Source organism: Natator depressus, chromosome 5 (genome assembly GCF_965152275.1).
Source record: "Natator depressus isolate rNatDep1 chromosome 5, rNatDep2.hap1, whole genome shotgun sequence".
NCBI lineage: Eukaryota > Metazoa > Chordata > Testudines > Cheloniidae > Natator > Natator depressus.
Window position 1 is genome coordinate 59823595 of NC_134238.1, and position 22860 is coordinate 59846454.

General features: G+C 40.8%; 1 protein-coding gene across 4 annotated transcripts in view; it reads right to left on the minus strand.

Moving 5' to 3' along the window:
• MCTP1 (multiple C2 and transmembrane domain containing 1) overlaps positions 1 to 22860 on the minus strand; it is a 448799-nt gene that overhangs the window by 216580 nt on the left and 209359 nt on the right. For 3 of the 4 annotated variants that reach the window (XM_074952853.1, XM_074952856.1, XM_074952854.1), the window contains exons 3-6: positions 14562 to 14704; positions 11218 to 11297; positions 10088 to 10196; positions 2341 to 2379 (exon numbers count right to left, since the gene is read on the minus strand). In XM_074952853.1, coding sequence (XP_074808954.1) covers positions 2341 to 2379; positions 10088 to 10196; positions 11218 to 11297; positions 14562 to 14704 — 371 coding nt within the window. The remainder of the gene's footprint in view (positions 1 to 2340; positions 2380 to 10087; positions 10197 to 11217; positions 11298 to 14561; positions 14705 to 22860) is intronic. The other variant, XM_074952855.1, reaches the window with a different exon arrangement.

Sequence of the window (22860 nt, forward strand, 5' to 3'; positions counted from 1 at the left end):
AAAGTTATCTCTAATAGCTTTTCTAACAAATCATATCATGATCTTAGGGTCTGATATCTCAAGCTCCTAGGTCCACAAATAAGTACTGTGTCCCAATGAAGAGGGGGTGGAGCAGAAGATTTCCCTCCTACACAATAATATAAAGTACCTATTTCCAGACATTCCTTAAACCTCAGTGATACTTCATTTAATATTGATCCATCCTGCATCTCAGATTATTGCAATTTTTGGAAGAAATTCTATATTTGTGAAGACAAGAAAACATCTTTAGTACAGGTTGCTTTTTTTAATTTAAAAAGGCAGCTGTTTGAAGTTGCTCAGAGGTTTGCAATTGTAGAAATAGTACTGGTGAAGATGGATTAATGGGCAAAGTGCAAGTGAAATGGCCTAAGATGCACAATAAATGCAGTTTATCACATGGATATGCAATTTATCACCTGACTGTCACCATCATATATGTATTAGAAGCACCTCTATGTATATGAACTCCAGTGAATCTGGCTTCAGTGAATTATAGATACATTAATACAATATTTAAATTAATACATTCTGTATGTACCAAACCTTTTAATATGCCTATCAGTGAGAGCTGCAACTGTTAAATGAAATTGCTGTTAAATGACTCTAACATGAAAGTGAATATAAAACAAATCATATAGGTAGGACATTTTTGAGAATTCTTAACTATGATATCAAGCATTTTGGATTATCAAGGCTGCCAACTGCTCATTGTCAAATGCAGATAAAGCATGAGAAATTGCTTTTCAAACTAGGGAAGTTCCACTTGAATGAAGGTACTACAACACTGGAAGTTAAAGCTTCATTTGCAGGATACATAAACCAATGTGTTTCACCAGCCCCACAAAAACATTTCATTAGCACTTCAGAAGAACTCCAATCCGAGTTCCCTGTGTATTATGGAAATTGCTGAAAATGCTTAAATTAATAATCATATTTCCATAGTATCTTCCATCTAAGAAGCTCAATGTTTTGTATAAACATCAATGAATTATTGTTCATCACACTACTGTGAGATAATTACCTATCATCTTCATTTTACAGATTTGGAAAAGAAAAAAGAGAGGATAAGTGGCCTGCTTAAGCTTACATAGGAAGTTTATGTGAGCGCCAGGAACAGAACCCAGGAACTCGCAAACCTAGTTCTGTACTTTAAATATGATTAAATGATAAAAATATTGATTTAAGCATTTTCCATTGAGTATGTAATATACAATTGCCCTCTGCAATGACACAATAGTTAAGTTTTTTTATATACTAGAAAAGTAAACCACGTTTTTTTAAAAAAATAAGACTCACCCTTGGATGGCTAATATGTTTTAAGGAATTTAGAGGATAAATAGCTAATCTCAAAATCAGATTTGCAGTCAATTTCAAATCTTGCAGCTGTTTTCCTACTTTTTTTAAAGTTACATAAATAAAAAGGAATACAACTCAAGAGCAGTACCTATACTATACACAGCATATGCTTAATAGAGAGCATACTGTACTTCTGTGGTATCAGTTCCTAAAAAAAAGGAACAAAAACTTTTTAAAGTGTGCACTAACTTTACAGAAACATGCACAGAAAATACGTAAAACTTAAACTTTGTTTGGTGTTGGTGATCTCAGACAGTCTTAGTAGCCAGATGTGTACATTGCATACACAACCATAACTGGCTTACACTATGGTGGAGAGTGTTAGCAGAAAAGCCAACATCTGAACTGGCTTGGAGATAGGCCTATTCAGCTACCACTTGTTACTCCCTGACCTGGTCCCTCAAAATAACAGTTGAGGCTCATTGTTGGAGTGGGGGTACAGTAGGAAAACTTGACTACTCTTGCTTATCCTGTGTCTGTCCTGTGGTTAGAGGATTTAATTCCTTAGAACTATCAAGATAGAAACATTATGCTTGCATATTTCAGTCAATTTAACTATTTTTTTCTAATTTGATTTTAAGTGATATTGGGACACAGAGACCCTCACATATCTTTCAGCTTAGCGCATGAACTTTTATCTTTAGGCCCTGGTGTGTACAAAAGAAAATTTACCATACATGATAGGTTACCAGTGTTAGGGAAAACATTGCCATGGTTGCCAGTTACATAAACAACTGGAAGCGTTTGGATGGATTTGAGACAAGTTAAAAGGTTGTAAAAACACACTTGAGTTGTTTCGTTATTATTGAAAAGGCTCACTCAGTTGTCCCCAAAATTATATAAAAATATAACTTCAATAGAGAACAAATCCTGTGCCATGGTATGCAATACTAAGAGAAATATTTAGTATGACATATCAATCTTCTAAAAAATAATGCTAAATGACCACATGCTAAGAATTACCTTACTTGATCTTTTCCAACTCTTCCTCATTAGCATGGTCTGTAAATGAAATAAAGCAATTTTAATTACCTTTCACTCTGACAGACATAGAAAAAAGGAGGCTAACTGTCTTCCAAAGGGACAATCCACATTTAATCACAGCTACTGTAGTGACAGATATTTTCCAGTGACAACTACGCAGGACTGAAATCAAGGCAACTAGAACCCTCTCTCATACTCAAGCAAACTCTTCAGATGGATTTGGTTCTCCTAATATTTTTGGAGAAATTAAGGTAATGAATGCAAAGAATGTCTAAAATTAAAAAAAGTAGGGAAGTGGATAAAGCAATGAAAAAAACTCAATTATTTTAAAAGCAATTGCAATTTTTGACTGATCACTTGAGTAATAAGCTTTGAATTTTAGGAACACATGCTCCAATACTTTAGAGTACTCTAGCTCCTTTGCGCAGCAGATACAGCCACAGGTGGATACCTCCTGCATAATGGCATCCTTGTGTGGTGTGCAGCCATTATAGAATCTTTAATACTACCCTCCTATTAGCAAAGTGGTCAGGGAAAAGGTGTGTGACTGGGGCTCCCACGTGTCTGGCTAATCCCTGGCCACCAGTAGCAGATGGCATAAGATACAGCAGCCTTTAGTTTGATCTTCATTGCTCCAGGCTAGTGCCTGTTGATCCTAGGATCAGGTGAACACAAAGGCTGCTTAAAGACGTTGTTCTCTGCCCATCTCCAGACTTGCACCAAGCACTCCTTGACTGCTCAAGAGACTTTGGTCAACTGAAATTTTTTCTGGATTTTATTTTCTGCTGATAAGAAATTAGAGCATTCTCAAAATTTTGTTGCTGTGCTATGAAGCACTGATCACTTTCTGCCTTTTTTATAGTTAAATTTTATACACAGCACTGAGAAGCAAGATTTTTATAAGGTGTCAAGTGTCTAGCCAGGATGTTGTATACTAAAACTGCTAAAGAATTGAAGGTCTCCAAAAACCTTTTATTATTGGCACACTACACTTTCTGGCATTCATCTTACAAAATTATGATATTTGTTCTGACTCCTTTTTAAAAGGAGCGGCCCACATGAGATTACCTGAATAATTTGTCAAAATTTAGCATTCCCAGGAATCATTCACTGTCATTTCTGAGGGAGGAACGAGCATGGACACAAATTCTTAATCACTGAACAGAATAGATTCTACTGGTCAGGATGCAGGGGGACAATTTATCTGAGTTCCAACTGCCACATCAAGCATTTTACTTGAGCAATTAAGTTGTGTAACTTATATTCATAAAAAGGTTAATGTTATTTTAGCAATGTAAGTTTTCATTTAGTGTGAACAAATAAAATGGCATTAAGTTCCATTGAAACTTTCTTTGTCCCTTGCAAAATAAGCAAATTGTGCACTCTGCTTAAGTTTAGTCACTTTCTTTTTCAGGTGGTCTGAAAAGAGATTTAAAATATGAGATTTCACAGTCAGGAAATAAAAATACTGCATGGAGGAAAAAAATGTGGAGGGGGAGAAAGATGTATGTTATTGATAATCTTAAAATAAATCATGAGACTTTTCCATACCCAAAATAAAACTTTAACTGGAAAATTGGAAAAAAATGGTTAACCCATGTGTATTTATTTAAGCTGCAAAGCATAGTTTAAACCTAAAGGGCCAAATTTTGTCCTCAATAAATAATATTCAAATCTTAGCAAGTACTTTTCATCCACAGATGTCAAAGGGCTTTACAATGTTAGGTAAGCATCATTACCTTTATTTTTACAAATAGGAAAACTGGGGCATACAGAAGTTAAGTAACTTGACTAAGATCACACTCTGAGTCAACCGCAGAGCCAAGTCGAGAACTCAGATTTCCTGAGTCCTATTTACTGTACCACACTGCCACGCACTGAATACAGTGTGTTTTGGATAACAGCCTACGTGAGGAGACAATTGGCCCCCAAGGCTAAATCAGATAGAAATCTAATACTATTTCATCTCTGAGAACTTTATTTTGTATTCTAGCTACAGAAATGCATGATTGTATGTTTGAGCTTATCAATATTAACACAGGCTGTTGCAGTATAAGTTTAAAGTTGTAGCAATAACAATCTAATCAACTTTGCTTAGAAGTCAATGAAATAAATGCATAGCACAAAACAGACTGATAGATGAACTGCAGGAAATTGTATCATTTGAAAACATTCCATGACCTGAATCCATTCCATTCTTTCATTCTCTTTTTCTGTGATATTATTAACCTTTAGGCAGATACATAAATACATAATAGAATTCAAGGGGACAAACAAATCAACTACATTTTAACAATGGGTATATTTTTTCTAACATCAAACTAAGATTATGCATAATCATTTGGGATAAACCACTTCAGAAACAAATCAGTACCACAGGTTTTATTTGCATTCATCTGTAACATCCTTGTAACATTTGTATATTTGAGGATTTTTAGCTTTTATTTTATTTTTAATCTTCTAACATTAGCCAAGCAGTTTATAGTTCTAGAAAATATAATGGAACATGCAGATACTTTGTAAATTCTCCAATGATGAAATCTGTGCATTGAACTTTGCTAGAGAAAGAGCTAGAAAAATTTCATGCATGCAGAATAGCACAAATGACCATGATACAGGACACAAGTTTACAAGAGGCACACTAATATGCTTTTTAAATCAGTATGCATACAGTTGTAAATTATATATATGCCATGCTTTACATTACACTTTACAAAACAACTATTTATCATAAACAAATGCAGTGAGTTAAAAAACCAAACAAGCTTTATTCAACATGACAGATAATTTTAAAGCTAATTTTAGGCCTCATTTTTTCTAATTAGATTTTTTATATGTAGCAATTAATAGTGTAAAATCATTCATACACTACTGCTTAATTTTTTGTAATTAGAAATACCATTTTTCTAGTGCTTCTCATATTTTATTTTTCTCAACTCTTCTTTTGCTTGTATTTGATTATCCAAAACTGCCAGTCTACACAACAAATGATTCAAACTGCATTATTCATGTAAGCAAAGGACAGTGTTAGCATCACACAGCAAATACACAAGATTTTTTGATTTAGAATTGTTGGAACTAGTGCTACTGCAACTAATACATAATTAGGATCCATTTCTGGAAAGCAACTCAAGAAAAATAGTTTTTATAGTTAAAATTGCCCTAAAATGATAGAACTACAATTTTTATTCATGATATTTTAATATTTTAATAATGCATTGTGAATGTGCTTATACCAATATTGTACTGAATCTCCTTTAAGCTAAGGTCTCTTCTTTCACTAGAAGAAATATCGGAAATGTAGAATATTTAGCATAACTTTACACAATTTATATCATCTCACTTTTCACAGTACCTAATATGCTTTCACAGATTTTCTGTATTTTAGAAAGTGCATGTTTTTATATGAGGAAACTGGATACATCAGCTGCAGATCTGAAGGAAAATCCTCTCACCAGTCAGTATTTTGAACACTGCATCCCATCAGAGCTTCTCTCAAGCAGATAAACCAGAGAGAGTGCTCGACAGCATTGGAGAGGTGAGCGAGTGTGTGCAAGACTGGGTATGGCTCACCTCTCTTTTGGATATTTCTAAGTGACAAAGGCTGGGCACCTTTGTAATCAAATGCCTACTATTCTTGAATCAATACTGTTTGATGTTTTCAGTGTTCCACATTTGGTATCACACATCTGTTAGCACAGATAAGAATATACAACATGCCTAAACATATTTTCATCACCTGAGGGACTAACTCCAAACCTCCAAAACCGCCTTTCCCTACAACACAGAACCAAAACACCTCAACATTTCACAAATGGGAAAAAAGGATGTGGCTCCCTCCAATACTCAGTCACATTACTCTTGATAGATCATCAAAAGTTAACACGTGAAGCCTTACCTTCTTTCAACACACTATGGTTAAATATTTAACTGCCATGATACTCCAAATCCTTTTGGTTTGGGGACCAAAAGATCATATCAGACTTTGTAATCTGCATCACAAATGCATCAAACAATATTATAGTTCACAGGTTCATAATTACTGGTAATGTTTGTTCAGGAACGGCTGAAGAGAGGAACAGAATCCTTGCAGGAAGCATGAGTACCAGGACTAATCTCCACAGCTGAATGATGGTGTAAAAGTTGCAGAGCTCCTAGTGCACTATCCTTCAGGTCAGTAGCATAGGGATACCCTACTCTTTGAACCTAAGGATGTTTCTGAACTTATGACATCCTAAAAAACAGTACACCTCTACCCTGATATAACGCTGTCCTCGGGAGCCAAAAAATCTTACCGCTTTATAGGTGAAACCATGTTATATCAAACTTGCTTTGATCCACCGGAGCACGCAGCCCTGCCCCACCGGAGCGCTGCTTTACCGTGTTATATCTGAATTCGTGTTATATCGGGTTGCGCTATATCAGGGTAGAGGTGTACTTCTAACTCCAGTATTTATAACTATTAAACCATGTTTGGCGATGCTCCAAAAATTTCAGTCCTATTCCAAAGCACACCTTAATTAAGAAGTATACTGTACCAATACAGATGGCAGAGTAAAAAGGAAAATTATTTACTCAAACACTACAGACCATCCACTCTCATTACTTACTCTTGGAGTGTTATTTGAATAATTATTTTATAAGGACCACATCTTGCCTATGAAGTTGCATAGGAATAACTAAGGGAAAGGTTTTGCCTTATATCTCTAATATAATTAAACTGTCTCTTGAATCTCATCTACATTAAATTCCCTGAAAACTACTCTCACTATTACAAGACCTTTTAAAAGAACGCCCTAGCATGATGGTTTAATTGGAATGAAATACGATTTTTTAAAATCTCTATGTATAAATAAAATAAATAAGTAAATAATGTGGAAGCAGAACACAAGATATATTGCATCTTGAATCTTTAAATAATTGACTCATTCTTATGAACCAACTCAGTGTTAAGCTGGTAGGTCTTCTTTCCTTCACAATGACACAAACTCTTTTAATGTAACTTTGCTAGAACTTTACTCCAATATGCATAGCCTGGCATGCTATTTTTTAATAAGAAATTCCACCCTCAAATTACAAAGTAGAACAATGAAGGTCTCAGACCCTCTTCAAAATGGGAGGTCTCAGGCGATCACAGTTTGAATGGAAGAATAAAATTGTTCCTTTTGCTAAAATAATATATAGAAAGTAAATGGAGTTGAAGATCTAACATAACAGCATGTCTTCCTGTTGCTACCATCATAATCCATGGAATCTGGAAGAGGCTGCAAGCCAGCCAACCTGTGCACTCCTGTCCTTTCTCACATTCAATTTCTATCCCATAAGGTAAAGATCCTGTTGAGGGGCAGGAATGAAGAAGCCATGCTGTTGTTATGAGGTAATTATCAGTATATTTAGATTTCACTGTGTAATGGATGGTCATTCTTCCTCAATAGTGACTAGCACAATATATGACTGTGTTTGAGTATGTGTAAAAAATCTGTAGAATGTTACTTTCTACATCAGAAGTTTTCCTTACAAAAAAGTAATATTCTTCTGACTGTTAAACCAATGTTAAAGTAGAATAATTCCAATTTCACAAGTTAGGTCACTTTGAGCAACAGGTTTGTTGCCAAATAGCTCAGTAATGCCTGCTTTAATGACCAGATTTAATCTCGGATATGTTTTACAATTTATTATCAGAAATATTTGTCATGATGCAAATTTGTAGGATATTGTGCTGAGCAAAATGGATGAAGCCGTTGTTTAAGAGAGACACTGCACTTCCATTTTTTGAATATACGCATAATAGGTTTGTCTTTTTTTCAAGCAACTCTTACAGAATGTCATGAGGGGACTTAATGGTGGGAGAATTGTTTTCAGAACTCTAACTCTACAGCATTCCAAGTACCAGTCATACACATTCATGTACTGGTGGTTTAATTATAGCTGGAGGAAAAATGAAAAACAATGTTTCAGTCCTCCCCAGCCTTCCCTAAGTACATAGTAGTTGTATGACACCCCAACAAGACTATGTACTATATACTACAGTCCTGTTTTATACAGGGTAAAATACAGTCTGCGAAAGAACATGGAGACAAACTTTTTTTCTGTTCTACCTACTGTTAAACCACTTAGCTTGGTTTACTTGACCTTTGATGCTTGGTTCAGGTAGTAAGACTTATGTTTGATCATTGGTTGTGGTGGGCGGATTTTACATTCCCTATTGAACACCCAGAAGATTAAAAGGATTTTTTTCAATTTTGGTGTTTAGGAGTGAGTACTAAATATTTCTTGAAATCTATTTCACATAAAATCTATTTATAATTCAGAGCAATAAAAGACAAATATGTCAACCCAAATTCCATGAACCACTGGCCATGTTCTTACGTGATCTCACTGAGAGGGGGAATGGAAAAGGCAGTGGGGAGGATTTACTATCATACAGTGGGTCTTAAAACTCATCTCACTATATAACTTGTCAAGAGGCTGATGCTGCTTTCCAGAAGGGATTCTCTCTACTTCCTTTGTGAAATTCTAGGGGTAGACTCAGGTTTCCCATTAATTTGAATAGAGGAGTTCTTCATGAGATTACAACAATTTTCTGCCCGTGTGGGACCAAAAACATGTGTTGTAGGAAAGAGAATCCATGTTGAAATTGGCAAATCCTGTAGGAAAGCTCAAGTTTTCTGCATTTAATGGCCCAAATGCCCATATAAATGTCAACATTTTCCAGTGTTTTAAAGTGCCCATTTTGATGTTACTGCTGTATCCTATGATTCTATGAAATGTCATCCTTTGAATGAAAAGTGATAGCTTTGCAGTCAGCATAAATAAATAATAGCAAATATGCTCAGGAATAAAATTTGACACAATATAAATATTAATTCTTCATTACTTAACTTTCTCATATTTTTAAAAGCTACAGTTGCATCCATGTTCTGTATTGTAAACTAAATAAATTTGTCTCTCTTTATAGATTTTAACTGAAAATGAGAGAGAACTAGTTTATGAAGCCGTGAATCAGGTTTAATATGTTGCAGATTTCACAGATTCTTTCTTGAAGCAAATAGTTACCTGGTAAAAGCTTGACTTAACAAAAATCCATCCTGACCAAAAAAATGTTTGTTTAAGTTATTTAATGCATTTATTTTTGTTCTTCTCCCAATCTCTGAAACCTTGTTCTTGACCATCATCTTTATGCCATGCCCTTGTCTTTTCTATGGCATGATGGAGAAGTAAATTACAGTAAGTGCAGAAAAGAAATGGTCATTTCATTTATGGCACTTTACTAAGACATCAAAAAATATCCAGTGTTTCCACAATTAAATGCCAAGAAGCAGAAATTCTAATTATTACAAGTTTCCCTCTTCATTCCAACACTGGAATATGGTTGAAATGTTGACACTGCAGCACTAGGTCCAAAATTCTTTAACAAGAAAATGGTTCATCAGTGCACTTCCATATTAATTACTAATATTCACCTGGAATTTTGTTTGAGACAGTTGTACATTTATTTTCCACCCGTATCCCTCACTATTTTCACAAGAGGATCTGATCTGAAGTAGGACACTTTCGCTCAAATGCATCATAAACAGTGATCAATAGTGTTTACTTATAACAAATTTGTTTCAAGATTGTAGTCTCCTCTTATGCTACCAATCATCTGACCATGGAAGGATCACATTATCTGTGTTCTGTAAGTGAAAACATGTTGACACTTACTTTCTGAAACTTTTAAACTTACCATTTCCCTCTGTTCTTCTTTGGGAGCCAGTAGAACTGATAATAATATAGTTCCCAGATCATGGTCAGGGTAGTGAGGATCCTTCAGAGTCAAGTTGATATCTGTTGGTCTAGCAGACCAAAAGACAAACATTTATTCTGCATTTTGAGCACCAGTTTAATGACGTTTCTGAAACACCAGGCTCAACAGAATCCACATTTTATATGAAACAACTTACTTTAATGAATTTTAGTTTATATCTATTCTTAAGGACAAACCTCTAAATACAATTGTGTAAGAGCCAACCAACATGTCTCAAACCTGGATCTATAGAGCTGTCAGGCAGTGAACATCTCCATGCTGCAACCCAGAAGCAGCTATAACCAGCTCATGCCCCACTACCCATGACTTGCTGTGGACACAGACCATGGGAAGTCCTGCCTCAAGAGGTCTGCAAGGCAGCAACCTCACAGCTACTGATTAGCTCCCTGCTGTATATAAACTGAAGGGGTGTTCCAGGAAGTGTCTGGCAACAGCACGCATCTCCTGTAGCTGCCACAATCATTCCATTCATGCTCTTGAAGTCCTGGCTTCAACCTCAGCTTAATTTGAACCTTTCCTCCTGACCCAGCCACTGAAACCTGACTCGGACTCTGATCCTTATTATCAACCCCAGCCTGGAACTTGACTACGAATTCCTCTGCTACTCTCAGCCTCAGGTTTGACCTTGGTCCCAACTGCCCTTGTCAGGATCCTGACAGTTTCACATTTCATGCTTTCTAAGCAGCTGGTACATACTGAAGTAATTCAATCTAAACTATAAAATTTATTTCAATTAAAACAGAAGAAAGCTAAATTTTAGAACAACAATAAAAATCATGGGAACAAAAATAAAATGGCTGCATCCTAAGCCATCTGTAGGTACTACAGCAAGTGTTATGTACAATGACACAACACAGTATTATTATTAACATTAATATTACAGCAATGCTCTAAGGCTACGTGTCCTTTGACTGTTAGCTGAAGTGGCACAGGCTTGTTATTTTTAAGCATCTTGAAAATTCTATTCGCAATGCCACAAGTATGAGATTAGTTGACACCTCAAGGACTGTGCATGTATGACTCCATGGACTTTCACACCAGCATCGTACCTGTTTAATTCTAGTGACGTGAGATCCAAAAAAGCTGATCCAATAAAGTCATCCTGAAGTCCAAAATCATAATCAAAGACCTAAAACATACAAGAGAAGAAAGTATTTCCAGTATTAGAAAACCTTTTTTGAAACTTCCTTAATTAATAAATGTTTCTTAAGTGTCCATTTCTCAGGATGGATTTTCATCCTGTTAAAGCAGGATTACCAAGGGTTCATGCCTATCTGAGGCAAGTAAATTAAAATTTAAAGCTGGTCATTTAAAGTTCAGTGTGGCTACTTATGGAAATGTCCAAGGAACTATTAGATCTGGACTGCATAAAATGAATAATATCAACCTTCTATCGACAGAACAAGTCATTTTATAACAAATCCATTGAGACTGAAGAGGAAAAACAGATGTAAGAGATTTAAAAAAAAATCATGGATTCAGCATCCAGGTTATGAATTAAACCTAAATTGTTGCATTGAGTAATTCTACAAAGCACAGGCTGGAGGGCTGAGATATAATTGTCAGAAGTAAATGGACTGTGGTGGAAGTATTAGTACTGATAATAGACTGCTAGCAATATAATTTTGCAAGGTGCTTTATAGAATTTTCTTTAAAAAGGAATTACAATCTAAATTAAACAATTAGGAGATTTACATAAGGGGATTTTTATCACTGAAAAAATTAATAAATCAGTATGTGGTAGCTGTTAGCTGACTTGTCTACCATGAGAGGGTGGAAGATCTCATGAAGCATCTAAACCAGAGGTGGCCAAACTGTGGCTCTTTTACAATTAAAGTGCATCTTGCAGACCCCCCTCCCCATTCTCCACCTACCAGACTCTGTGTGTGTGGGGGGGGTGATGTTATCTGATTAAAGTATGACCATGCAAACCATTGTTGCTACCGCAGTCATATAATTCCAACAAATCTTATACAAAGTGTAACACATGGCCAGAAATGGTTAAGCAGCTTGCAGGCTAAATGACCCAAAGCCAACCATTAGAGAAATGTTAGAAGAGTAAGTAAACGGTAATTAGGGCCATTCCATGGTAGATAGACTAGAATTTTGAAATGCAAACCTATATTTTTAGAAATTAGAGGCGATACTAATTGTATGTGTGTACTCATATCTTGTCAAATGTTAGCCATGTAAACAGACAGTTCCTGTCTGTCACTATGGCTGTTGATTCAAATATCAAAAGGGAATATTAACAGCTAGATGAATCTTGGGTGAAATAATGTCATTGTCTATATGTCTCTTTAAAGTTTATCATAGACTGCCTAATGGATAAACTGCCCTGTGTTAATTTGGGTAACTAATTACCAATGATGCTTAGGAAATAGGTCTACAACAAAGTATCCATGATTGCCTATTGTTTGCCTAAGGACTCCAAACTGCATAAAGATGCCTTGGGTCCCAATCCTTTTTATCTCAGATCTACTTAATGCTTCAGGCAGGAGAAGCTTAAGCCCAAGATTGAGATCTCCAGTCCTAAATTGGAACACCCTGAATATAAACATTGAACTATAACCTATGAACCAATTCTGAAAGAACTCTTTGCAACTACAAAGCTCACCATCTCTGCTATGAATCTGAATCTCAGGAATTATACTCATGTCTGTATGTACACTGATCTTTTAACTAATACTCTCTCTCTTCTTTTTTAATAAATTTTAGTTTAGTTAATAAGAATTGGTGGTAAGCGTATATTTGGGTAAGATCTGGAATATTCATTAACCTGGAAGTTAACGTGTCCTATCCTTTGGGATTGGTAGAACTTTTTTATATGATGAATAAGATTTTCAGTGATCCTCATCATATATGACTTGGGTGTCTCGGTTGAGGCCCAAGGCTAGGTTGTTTTAAGGGAACTGTGTTGTTGGCTTCTGGGTAACCAGTGAGGTATTATAGAAGCTATTATGTGCTGGCTCGGTAAATCTAAGTATTGGAATATACACCAGCTTTCGGGATTGCCTGCCCCATTCTTTGCAGTTCACCCTAATTGAGTGACCTTAGCTGATCTCCCCCCCGGTCCCAGGGGGAGATCAGGTCACAGGCAGAGATCAGGACTTCTGCCTTGCAGCGAGGTGGTGGGGTAGGGGCTTCTGCCCAGGGGGAAGGGGGACCTTGGGGCTTCAGCCTTGCAAGGCACACCTGCTGGGACTCAGAGCTTCAGCAGAGCAAGGCTGAAGCCCCGAGCCCTGTCAGGCGCCTCCCGCGTGGATGAAGCCCTGAGCCCCAGCAGGCGTGCCCCATCTCTCGAACTTCTGAAGGTTGTCGTATGTGACTCAGAAAATGAGTAAGTTTGGCCACTCCTGACCTAAACAAACCTCTTATAGAAACCTGGAGAGAAGTCTGTGGCATTGTACACATTAGTGCCAATGGTGCAGGGATAATTATCCCCTCTCACATTAAAAGCCGGGGAAACGGACCTTGTTGAGGAAATGAATAAAAAAAAGGAAAGAAAACACAACTGTTACAAGTTACAAAAACAAAAATCTAGAAAAGTAAGGGCCCAGTGATGCCACCTTTACTCATGTTAACTCCAATAGAACTGCTACTGAAGATGGCATAAATCAGGCTTTGAAATATCACAACACTAACATTATATCAGATAATATAGAACAGTGTAAAGGACATGCAACAAACTGCATGATCTCTGATTCACTAACTAATCATTGCCCGAATAGTGAGAGAGAAAGTTATTTTTAATCAGATACATTCAAATTAAATCTCACAGTTAAGTAAATATGAAAAAGCTATCAATCAGCACTTGGCAGGATCAGGCTCAAATTACCCTTCAGCAAAGAACAATTTTTCAATATGCCAGAAATGTGTTTCATGTAAAAATTATCCTATGTATAATGGTGTTCCTATAAATACAAATTAAAAACATTATATATAAAAAACTCAATTTTTTTCCTTTTCTTTACTAATAACAATAGACTATTAAAAACTGAAGAGTTTTGGAAGCCTAATTTACATTTTTTATTTCTTAATTTTGCATTTCACTTGGATACGAAAGACAGACATCTTCTTTTTAATCAGTTTCATTTTCTGGCTTTCACACACTAGCACACTATTGTCTGAAATGACAACATGAAAAAGATATATTTAAATTTTTTAAATTGATTTACCCGATTTTATAAAAATATAATGAAAGTCATTACCACTGTTTTGCTTAAAAAAAAAAAAAAAAAAAAAAAAAAAAAAAACTTTAGAGGATAAAAATTTGCTGATCGTGTCCCTTTATGAAATGTAGCATTACATGATAATTTTTTCAGAGATAAAGAACAATATCTAGAATTGTTTAGTAAAACTTCTAGAGAAGTAAAATAAATGAATGGTTCACCTTTATATACAATGGTTCCCGAGGGTGATCAGTAAGAATGCAAGTTTTTTCCTCCCACACAGGATTGAGATTCTTGTGTATAGTTTTACTTCTAAACACTTCTTTTCCTCCAATTTTAAACTTGACGTATGGATCGCTGGTCCCTGTTAGAGAGAGGAACACATTGATGCAATTTAATTACATAACTTCTGTGTACATTGGGAATTTAAATCACCCTAAAATAAATTAAATATAATTTCACTGACTATATGAACTTTGGAGAGAAGAAAATAGAATTGATAGAGGGAAAAAATAACTTTGCTTTGTTACTTTAGGATTTTATTTTATACACTTGTAAGCTATGTTATTAGGACAATGAGAAAATATGAAGGGTGAAATCCTGATCCTATTGAAGTCACTAGCAGAACTCCAGTTGATTTTATTGTGTCCAGGATTTTATCTTAAATTGGGGAAGCTTTTCTTCCACTACCATGAATAAACAAATTCCCCACCCCAGCCTCAACACCACACACTCACATCCACACAGGTTTAGTGTTTAAACTCAACCGCTTCCTGCAGTCATCCCCACTGCCCATCTAAGAGAGGTTCCAACCCTTGTTAACTGTAATTAAATCATTCTGGCACCAGCTCTTGTGTAGTTTCTTCCAAAGTTGTACTCTATACACTGTCAAAGAGGGACTTCAATGCCTACACTAAGAAAGCATTAGGAATGGCAATTTTCAAAGGCTTTCATATCATAAATACAGTTTAGGGTATGACCTACATTTCTGTTTAGTTGCAATTGTGCTGTTCTAAGTTCCTGCTTTGATGGCGCCCTGACAGAATCAAACTGGTCAAGTGCAGAAAGACCACAGCTCTTTCCCTGCACTTTTTAAATATGAAATTTAATTTTACAATTTTGTAAAAATCTTGGAAACATTAAAATTGGGTAAAAACTCCCAAGACACCGATCAATTTTTAACCTACTTTTGTAAAATTGAATTTAAATTTCATAAAAGGTGCTGAATTGACTGCAAGTTTGCTGATTCTCTACCAGTTAACTGTCTGCAACGACACTTCTGTTTAGCTCCATTTCATCCAAGACGATTTTAAAATAAATGCAATACCTTCAGTGTCACCACAATTACAAGAGGTGCGAGAAGAGACCGCTAACACAGAATGTAGAACTTTTCAAAATTTTCTTATTTATATTTTTGTAGACTGTAAAAAGTTTATGATCATATCCACAAAAATTTAATAAATGAGTTTTGTGAAAGTACTTTATACCTCTAAACAAAAATAAAACTTTTTACAGGTTTCAGAGTAACAGCCATGTTAGTCTGTATTCGCAAAAAGAAAAGGAGTACTTGTGGCACCTTAGAGACTAACCAATTTAGTTGAGCATAAGCTTTCGTGAGCTACAGCTTATGCTCAAATAAATTGGTTAGTCTCTAAGGTGCCACAAGTACTCCTTTTCTTTTTGCAAAAACTTTTTACAGTGCTCTTTGCAATATTTTATCGAGCCACTAGATGGCACTGTTATTTACCTAAAAACTATACACTCCATTCTAAACCATAGCTGTGGGTACATTTCAAGCAGGTTTAAGTCTAGCTCATTTATTATAATAGGATCTTAGTTTCATTGGCAACACAATGTATTGTCCAATTGTAAGAAATAGTGAGTCAACCAATTCTTTCACTCTTCTGTTGATGATGAAGCTCTTCAGGGTAAAGGTCATGGCTTTTTACATTTGGTCTATAAAGCATCAAGAAAATTTTGGGTGTAAGTAACAAAATAAACAATAGTGATAATAGCTAAAAGGGTTTGGCCTCATGCCCAAACACAAAGTTTCTCCTCCCCTTCACTGTTAAGTGTACTAGCTGTTGCCTTTCATGCCGCATTTCAGGATACATCTACACTAGTGACTGTACATGTGTCAATGCATCCATTTAAACTCCAGACACTCGTGTCTGAAGGTGAGTAAGCTAGCACCCCTCAGGGACATGGGTAAGTACATGTCTTTGGTTGTAGCACAGCCTTGTACCTATGCCAGTTTGCAGTGTGGACAGGAAAAAGGGGCGTGTTCCAGATCATGCCTTTCAATAGTCCTCCACCCCCAAGTCCTACAGTGCACTGTACCCTTTTTTGCCTGACTCTTACCCACTCTATAAGGGTCCCTGTCCCACCCCCCGCCCCTTCGGTTTTCATTGGCAGTAGTGAGTTGATCACATCAGAATACCTTTCTACTTTACTTTTACAGATCAATACAGGTAAACATCGATCCTGCTCAGAGAGCAGACGCCTAGTCTACCGACCACACCATGTGCTGATCAATATACGGTCAGAGTACACCATCATCCACCTGGAGTGACAGGAATATTCATCTGTACCTGGAAATTTCACAAAGGCTGGAATAGGTGGGCAACTCAGCAGATTCTGGCCAGTGGTGAGCTGGAGCCAGTTCGCGCAAACCAGTTAAATTTTGAAGCAGTTTAGGAACTGGTTGTTAACCCGCTTCCCTGCAGGGGGCGCTGAGGCTTTGATGGGCTCCGGCCGGGAAGTGATGTAATTCCTCCTCCGGCTGACGGGGGCGCTGCGCTGCGGGAGCCATGTGTGCTGCTGCCTGGCCCCGGGGCAGGAGCCCTGGTGCTGCTGCTGCTCCCCCGACCCCCAGCCCTGGGGCTCCCGATGCTGCCTGGTGGGTCCCCAGCTGCTCTGCTGGGCCTGGGCCTGGGCCTGGGCCTGGGCTGCGTCCTGCTGCTCGGGCTACTCCGAGCCGCTCTCCCCATGAGCACCCACCACCCTGCCCGCACCAGCCCCTGTCTCCAGCCACCCCCGCACCCCCTGTCCGCACCAGCCCCTGTCTCCAGCCACCCCTGCACCCTCTGCCCGTCTCCAGCCACCCCCGCATCCCCTGCCCGGCCCGCAGCAGCCCCTGCCTGCAGCCAGCCCTGCACCCCCTGCCTGCAGCCAGCCCCAGCCACACCCCTGCCCTGCCTCCAGCCACCCCTGCACCCCCTGCCACACCCCTGCCCTGGCTCCAGCCACCCCTGCACCCCCTGCCCGCAGCCAGCCCGTCTCCAGCCACCCCCACACCCCCTGCCCGCAACCAGCCCCCGCCACACCCCTGCCCTGCCTCCAGCCAGCCCCGCACCCCTTGCCCACAGCCAGCCCCCGCCACACCCCTGCCCTGCCTCCAGCCACCCTGCACCCCCTGCCCGCAGCCAGCCCCTGTCTCCAGCCACCCCCGCACCCCCTGCCCGCAACCAACCCCTGCCACACCCCTGCTCTGCCTCCAGCCACCCCCACACCCCCTGCCCGCAGCCAGCCCCTGCCCGCCTCCAGCCACCACCGCACCCCCTGCCCGCAGCCAGCCCCTGGCGCACCCCTGCTCTACCCACACCAGCCCCACACCCTCTGCCCTGCCTGCACCAGCCCCTGTCTCCAGCCACCCCCGCACCCCCTGCCTGCACCAGCCCGTCTCCAGCCACCCCCACACCACCTGCCCGCAACCAGCCCCTGCCGCATGCACCCCCTGCCCTGCCCGCAGCCAGCCCCTACCTCCAGCCAGCCCCACACCCCCTTGCCTCCAGCCAACCCCGCACCCTCCTGTCTCCAGCCAGCTCTGCACCAGCCCCTGCCGTACCCCCTGCCCTGCCCACAGCCAGCCCGTCTCCAGCCACTCCCGCACCCCCTGCCCGCACCAGCCCTGGTGCACCCCCAGCCCTGCCCGCACCAGCCCCTGTCTCCAGCCACCCTCGCACCCCCTGCCTGCAGCCAGCCTCTGGCGCACCCCCCGGTCTACCCACACCAGCCCCACGCCCTCTGTCCTGCCCGCACCAGCCCCTGTCTCCAGCCACCCCCGCACCAGCCCCTGTCTCCAGCCACCCCTGCATCCCCTGCCCTGCCCACAGCCACCCCCTGTCTCCAGCCACCCCCACACGCCCTGCCCGCATCAGCCCGTCTCCAGCCACCCCGCACCTGCTGCCTGCAGCCAGCCCCTGACGCACCCCCGTCTTGCCCACAGCCAGCTCCTGTCTCCAGCCACCCCCTCACCCCCTGCCCTGCCCGCAGCGAGCCCTGCACCCCCTGCCTCTAGCTAGCCCTGCCCCACGCCCCTGTCTGCAGCTGGCCCCAAGTCCACTGGTGCCCTGCAGGTCCCAGGGCAGTAACCCTGCACACCTGCTTCAATGAGGGGGGCAGGGAGCAGCTGGGACCCACACATGTGCACACCCTAGGGTGACCAGACAGCAAGTGTGAAAAATCAGGACAGGGGGTGGGGGGTAATAGGAGCCTATATAAGAAAAATACCCCAAAATCGGGATTGTCCCTATAAAATCAAGACATCTGGTCACCCTAGCACACCCCCAGGGAGTGGCAGGGACCCACACATGTGAATCGGAGCTCATTTCTAGTTCAGGCCCATCTTTTTTAAAAAGAACTTTAGGCAGGGTTAACATACATCCGTATTTTCCCAGACAGGTCAGGCTTTTTGGTTCTTAAATCGCCATCCGGGAGAAATTTTTAAATTTTAAAAATTCCTCCCGGGAAAATACGGACGTATGGTAACCCTGTTGGTACAAAAAATACATACTGGGGCACATCCCTTAAATCAGAACTTTTTATAGGGAACCGATTGTTAAGATTTTGGCAGCTCATCACTGATTCTGGCCCAATGCCAGGACCCTGAGACTCCTTTACAGGAGGGCAAATAGTCACTTTGGAGGGATCACCTTAGATGCCCCCTTTTACAATAAGCTTGACTGGATGCAGTCAAGGGCTCCCAATACAGACCCTGAAGTGGCTCATAACTGCTTCCTCAACCCTGCTGGCCTCATTGTCCAACGGGATGCTGATGAGGGCCAGAGTGAGGAAGCAAAAGGGAGCACAGAGGATACCCTGGAAGATGAGGATCATGTGATTCTGCACCTCTAGCTAGAGGAGCTGGCAGAGGAACCCCCCATATATGAACCAGAAGAGGAACCACAAGCAACAGCAAGAACCAGACTCCAAAGCAGGGAAGTTACAATGGACCCACCCCAATATCTCCTCTCGTTCCAGTGCTGTACTCCTGATTTTAAGCCCAAAACCTGCTCTGTTTCAACCCTTATATGGTCCCCAAACAAGACATGACTATAAATCAATGATTGTATTGATTTCCCATGAACCACTTGCCTGAAACTATAAAACAGGTTGTTTGATAATAATCATTGTGCCAGTGTGTCTGTGCATTTCTCGGCCAAGCCTCAGGCAGCAAAGGCCAGGGGGCCACACTGATGACCACAGGAAAGGAGAGGCTAGAAATGTATAGTTGGTTGTCTAAAGTTAGTAACAGCCATCTTTGTTCCTTGGAAGATTACAGTGTTTCATGCTTCTTCCTCCCACCCATATCTTACCATTTCCCTTACAAACACATTGAGCCATGCCGAACAAGCTGGGAGAAATGGGGGTAGGACAAGGAATCAGTGTGGCAGTTGGCAAATACAGTGTGGTGTCACTTCACTATAGAGACGTGAGGTAGTTGTGGTGTTGATTTGAAACTTTGGGGAACAAAATGAAGTTGTGGTGTCTCTCTTTCCCTGTCCATGTTACCATTGTTAGGTGGGCACAGGGACAGGATTTTCTAGTGAAACCGAGAGGGAGTAGCTTGTGTTCATGGTTAGCTTTGCTTGTGCCATGGAAACTCCATATGCTAGCTGAGAATATAGTCAATTTCCAGCCACGCTGCATCCCAGTCCTGTAAGCATATGTAGCCAATTAGTTCATTTTATCATCCATTTATCATTGTATTATGTGATGTTATGGTCAACTCATATGCTATTTCATATATAATCCATGTATGCTAAATAGATTTAAATTGTAGGATTATTGAAATATAGGATCGATAAGTATTTAAGAATGATGAGGGCGAATTAGGTATTAGTAAAGCATGGCTGAAACACAAAGTTGACAGGCAGAGACATGTAAGGTTTTAGCTTAGCCAGGCTAGGCCAGAGGCTTAAGAATGCTTGACATGAGTGAGGGACCAAGGAATAACCCTATCACTTTAGATAAGCTATTACCAGCAGGAGAGAAAACCTTTTGTAGTGATAAACACCCATTTTTTCATGGTTTGTGTGTATAAAAACATCTTCTGTATTTTCCACAGTATGCATCTGATGAAGTGAGCTGTAGCTCACAAAAGCTTATGCTCAAATAAATTGGTTAGTCTCTAAGGTGCCACAAGTACTCCTTTCCCTATGCCAACAAGGTCACAAGGTTACTGCATAAGATGTGCCAGTAGCTGAGGTTATGGAAAAATGGATTGCAATAGACTGCAATGTATTTTCCAAGACCACAAAACACCTGACTGTAACATCTTTGAATGTCTGTTTGACCCTGCCGGTAGATGGCATGCATAAATGCTAATGAGAATAAGAGAAACTATGAACAACTCATGAAAAACGGGGCAGATCAGTATTCATGGGGTGCGAAAGTGCAGATAAGGAAAAGAAGGTTGACATCTTCATGCACATGATTAAAGTGTTAGGTGTACTCAGAATTACACTGTAAAAGAGGGTTGGTCCCAGAGGTGACAGTAAGCTGGTACGGGCCGGTACGGCATACTGGCAAGAGCCGGTGCACTGGACCGGACCAGCTTCCCCAGGCCTGCGATGTAAAGAGCCCGGGGCTCCACTGCGGTAGCGGTGGCTGGGAGCCCCTGGCCCTTTAAATCACTGCCGGAGCCCTGCCGCTGCTACCCCAGGGCTCCAGCAGCAGGGCTCAGGCTGCGATTTAACAGGCCCGGGGCTCTAGTCGCCGCTACCGCCCTGGGCCCATTAAATCACCTCCTGAGCTCCACTTCCGGAGCCCCTGGGGTAGTGGCGGCAGCTGGGGTCTCTGGCAGTGATTTAAAGGGCCCAGGGCTCCTAGCCACTGCTACTGCAGTGGAGCCCCAGGCTCTTTAAATCTCTGTCAGAGGCCCAAGGTAACAGCAGCAGCTGGGAGCCCCAGGCCCTTTAAATCACTGCCGGAGCCCCACCACCGCTACACCAGGGCTCCAGCAGCAGGGCTCAGGCTGCAATTTAATGGGCCCGGGGCTCTGGCCGCCACTACCGCCCCGGGCCCTTTAAATCACTGCTGGAGCCCTGCTGCCGGAGCCCCTGAGTAGCGGTGGCAGCCGGTGGCTCCAGCAGCAATTTATAGGGCTCCACTGCAGAAGCGGCAGCCGGAGCCCCAGGCTCTTTAAATTATTTAAGCTCAGTACCAATGTGGACAAAAGAACAAATGGATATAAACTGGCCATCAGGAAGTTTAGACTTGAAATTAGATGAAGGTTTCTAACCAGCAGAGGAGTCAAGTTCTGGAATAGACTTCCAAGGGAAGCAGTGGGGGCAAAAGACCTATCTGGCTTCAAGATTAAACTCGGTAAGTTTATGGAGGAGATGGTATGATGGGATAACATGATTTTGGCAATTAATTGATCTTTAACTATTCATGGTAAATAGGCCCAATGGCCTGTGATGGGATGTTAGATGGGGTGGGATCTGAGTTAGTACAGAGAATTCTTTCCTGGCTGGTGAGTCTTGCCAACATGCTCAGGGTTTAGCTGATCGCCATATTTGGGGTTGGGAAGGAATTTTCCTCCAGGGCAGATTGCCAGAGGCCCTGGGGGTTTTTCACCTTCCTCTGCAGCGTGGGGCACAGGTCACTTGCTGGAGGATTCGCTGCACCTTGAAGTCTTTAAACCAGAATTTGAAGACTTCAATAGCTCAGACATAAGTTAGGAGTTTGTTACAGGAGTTGGTGCGTGAGATTCCATGGCCTGCTTTGTGCAGGAGGTCAGACTAGACTATTATAATGGTCCCTTCTGACCTTAAAGTCTATGATTCTATGATTCTCTGGCATAGATGAAAACAGCTATGTTTTCCAAATGTTCAGCTTTTAAAGAAGAAATTGCAAACTTGTAACGCAGTAACTGCATCTCCCACCCCTCACTCATCCTCCTGAGAAAATATAAACAAATATTTTTTGAAAACGTTTGTACATTTATCTTACCATTATTAGCTTCTGCTCCTTCCCCAGGGGCTGTTAAAATTGTTTGAGAACCAAGGACAGGCTAACAGTTGCATTCCTGGTATACTGAAAAATATCAATATTGTGGCCTCCCACAGCAAAATCATGTAATATGGGGGGATTTCTCGACTTCATCAAAGGGAAAAAATAATAATGTTATCCTCATCTTTTGAATTGGCAGGACTTTTGGTTCCTGAGTGGGAAACCATTCCACTGGGGATGGGGCAGGTGAAGCACACCAGACAGACAAAAGATCTTGCAGTT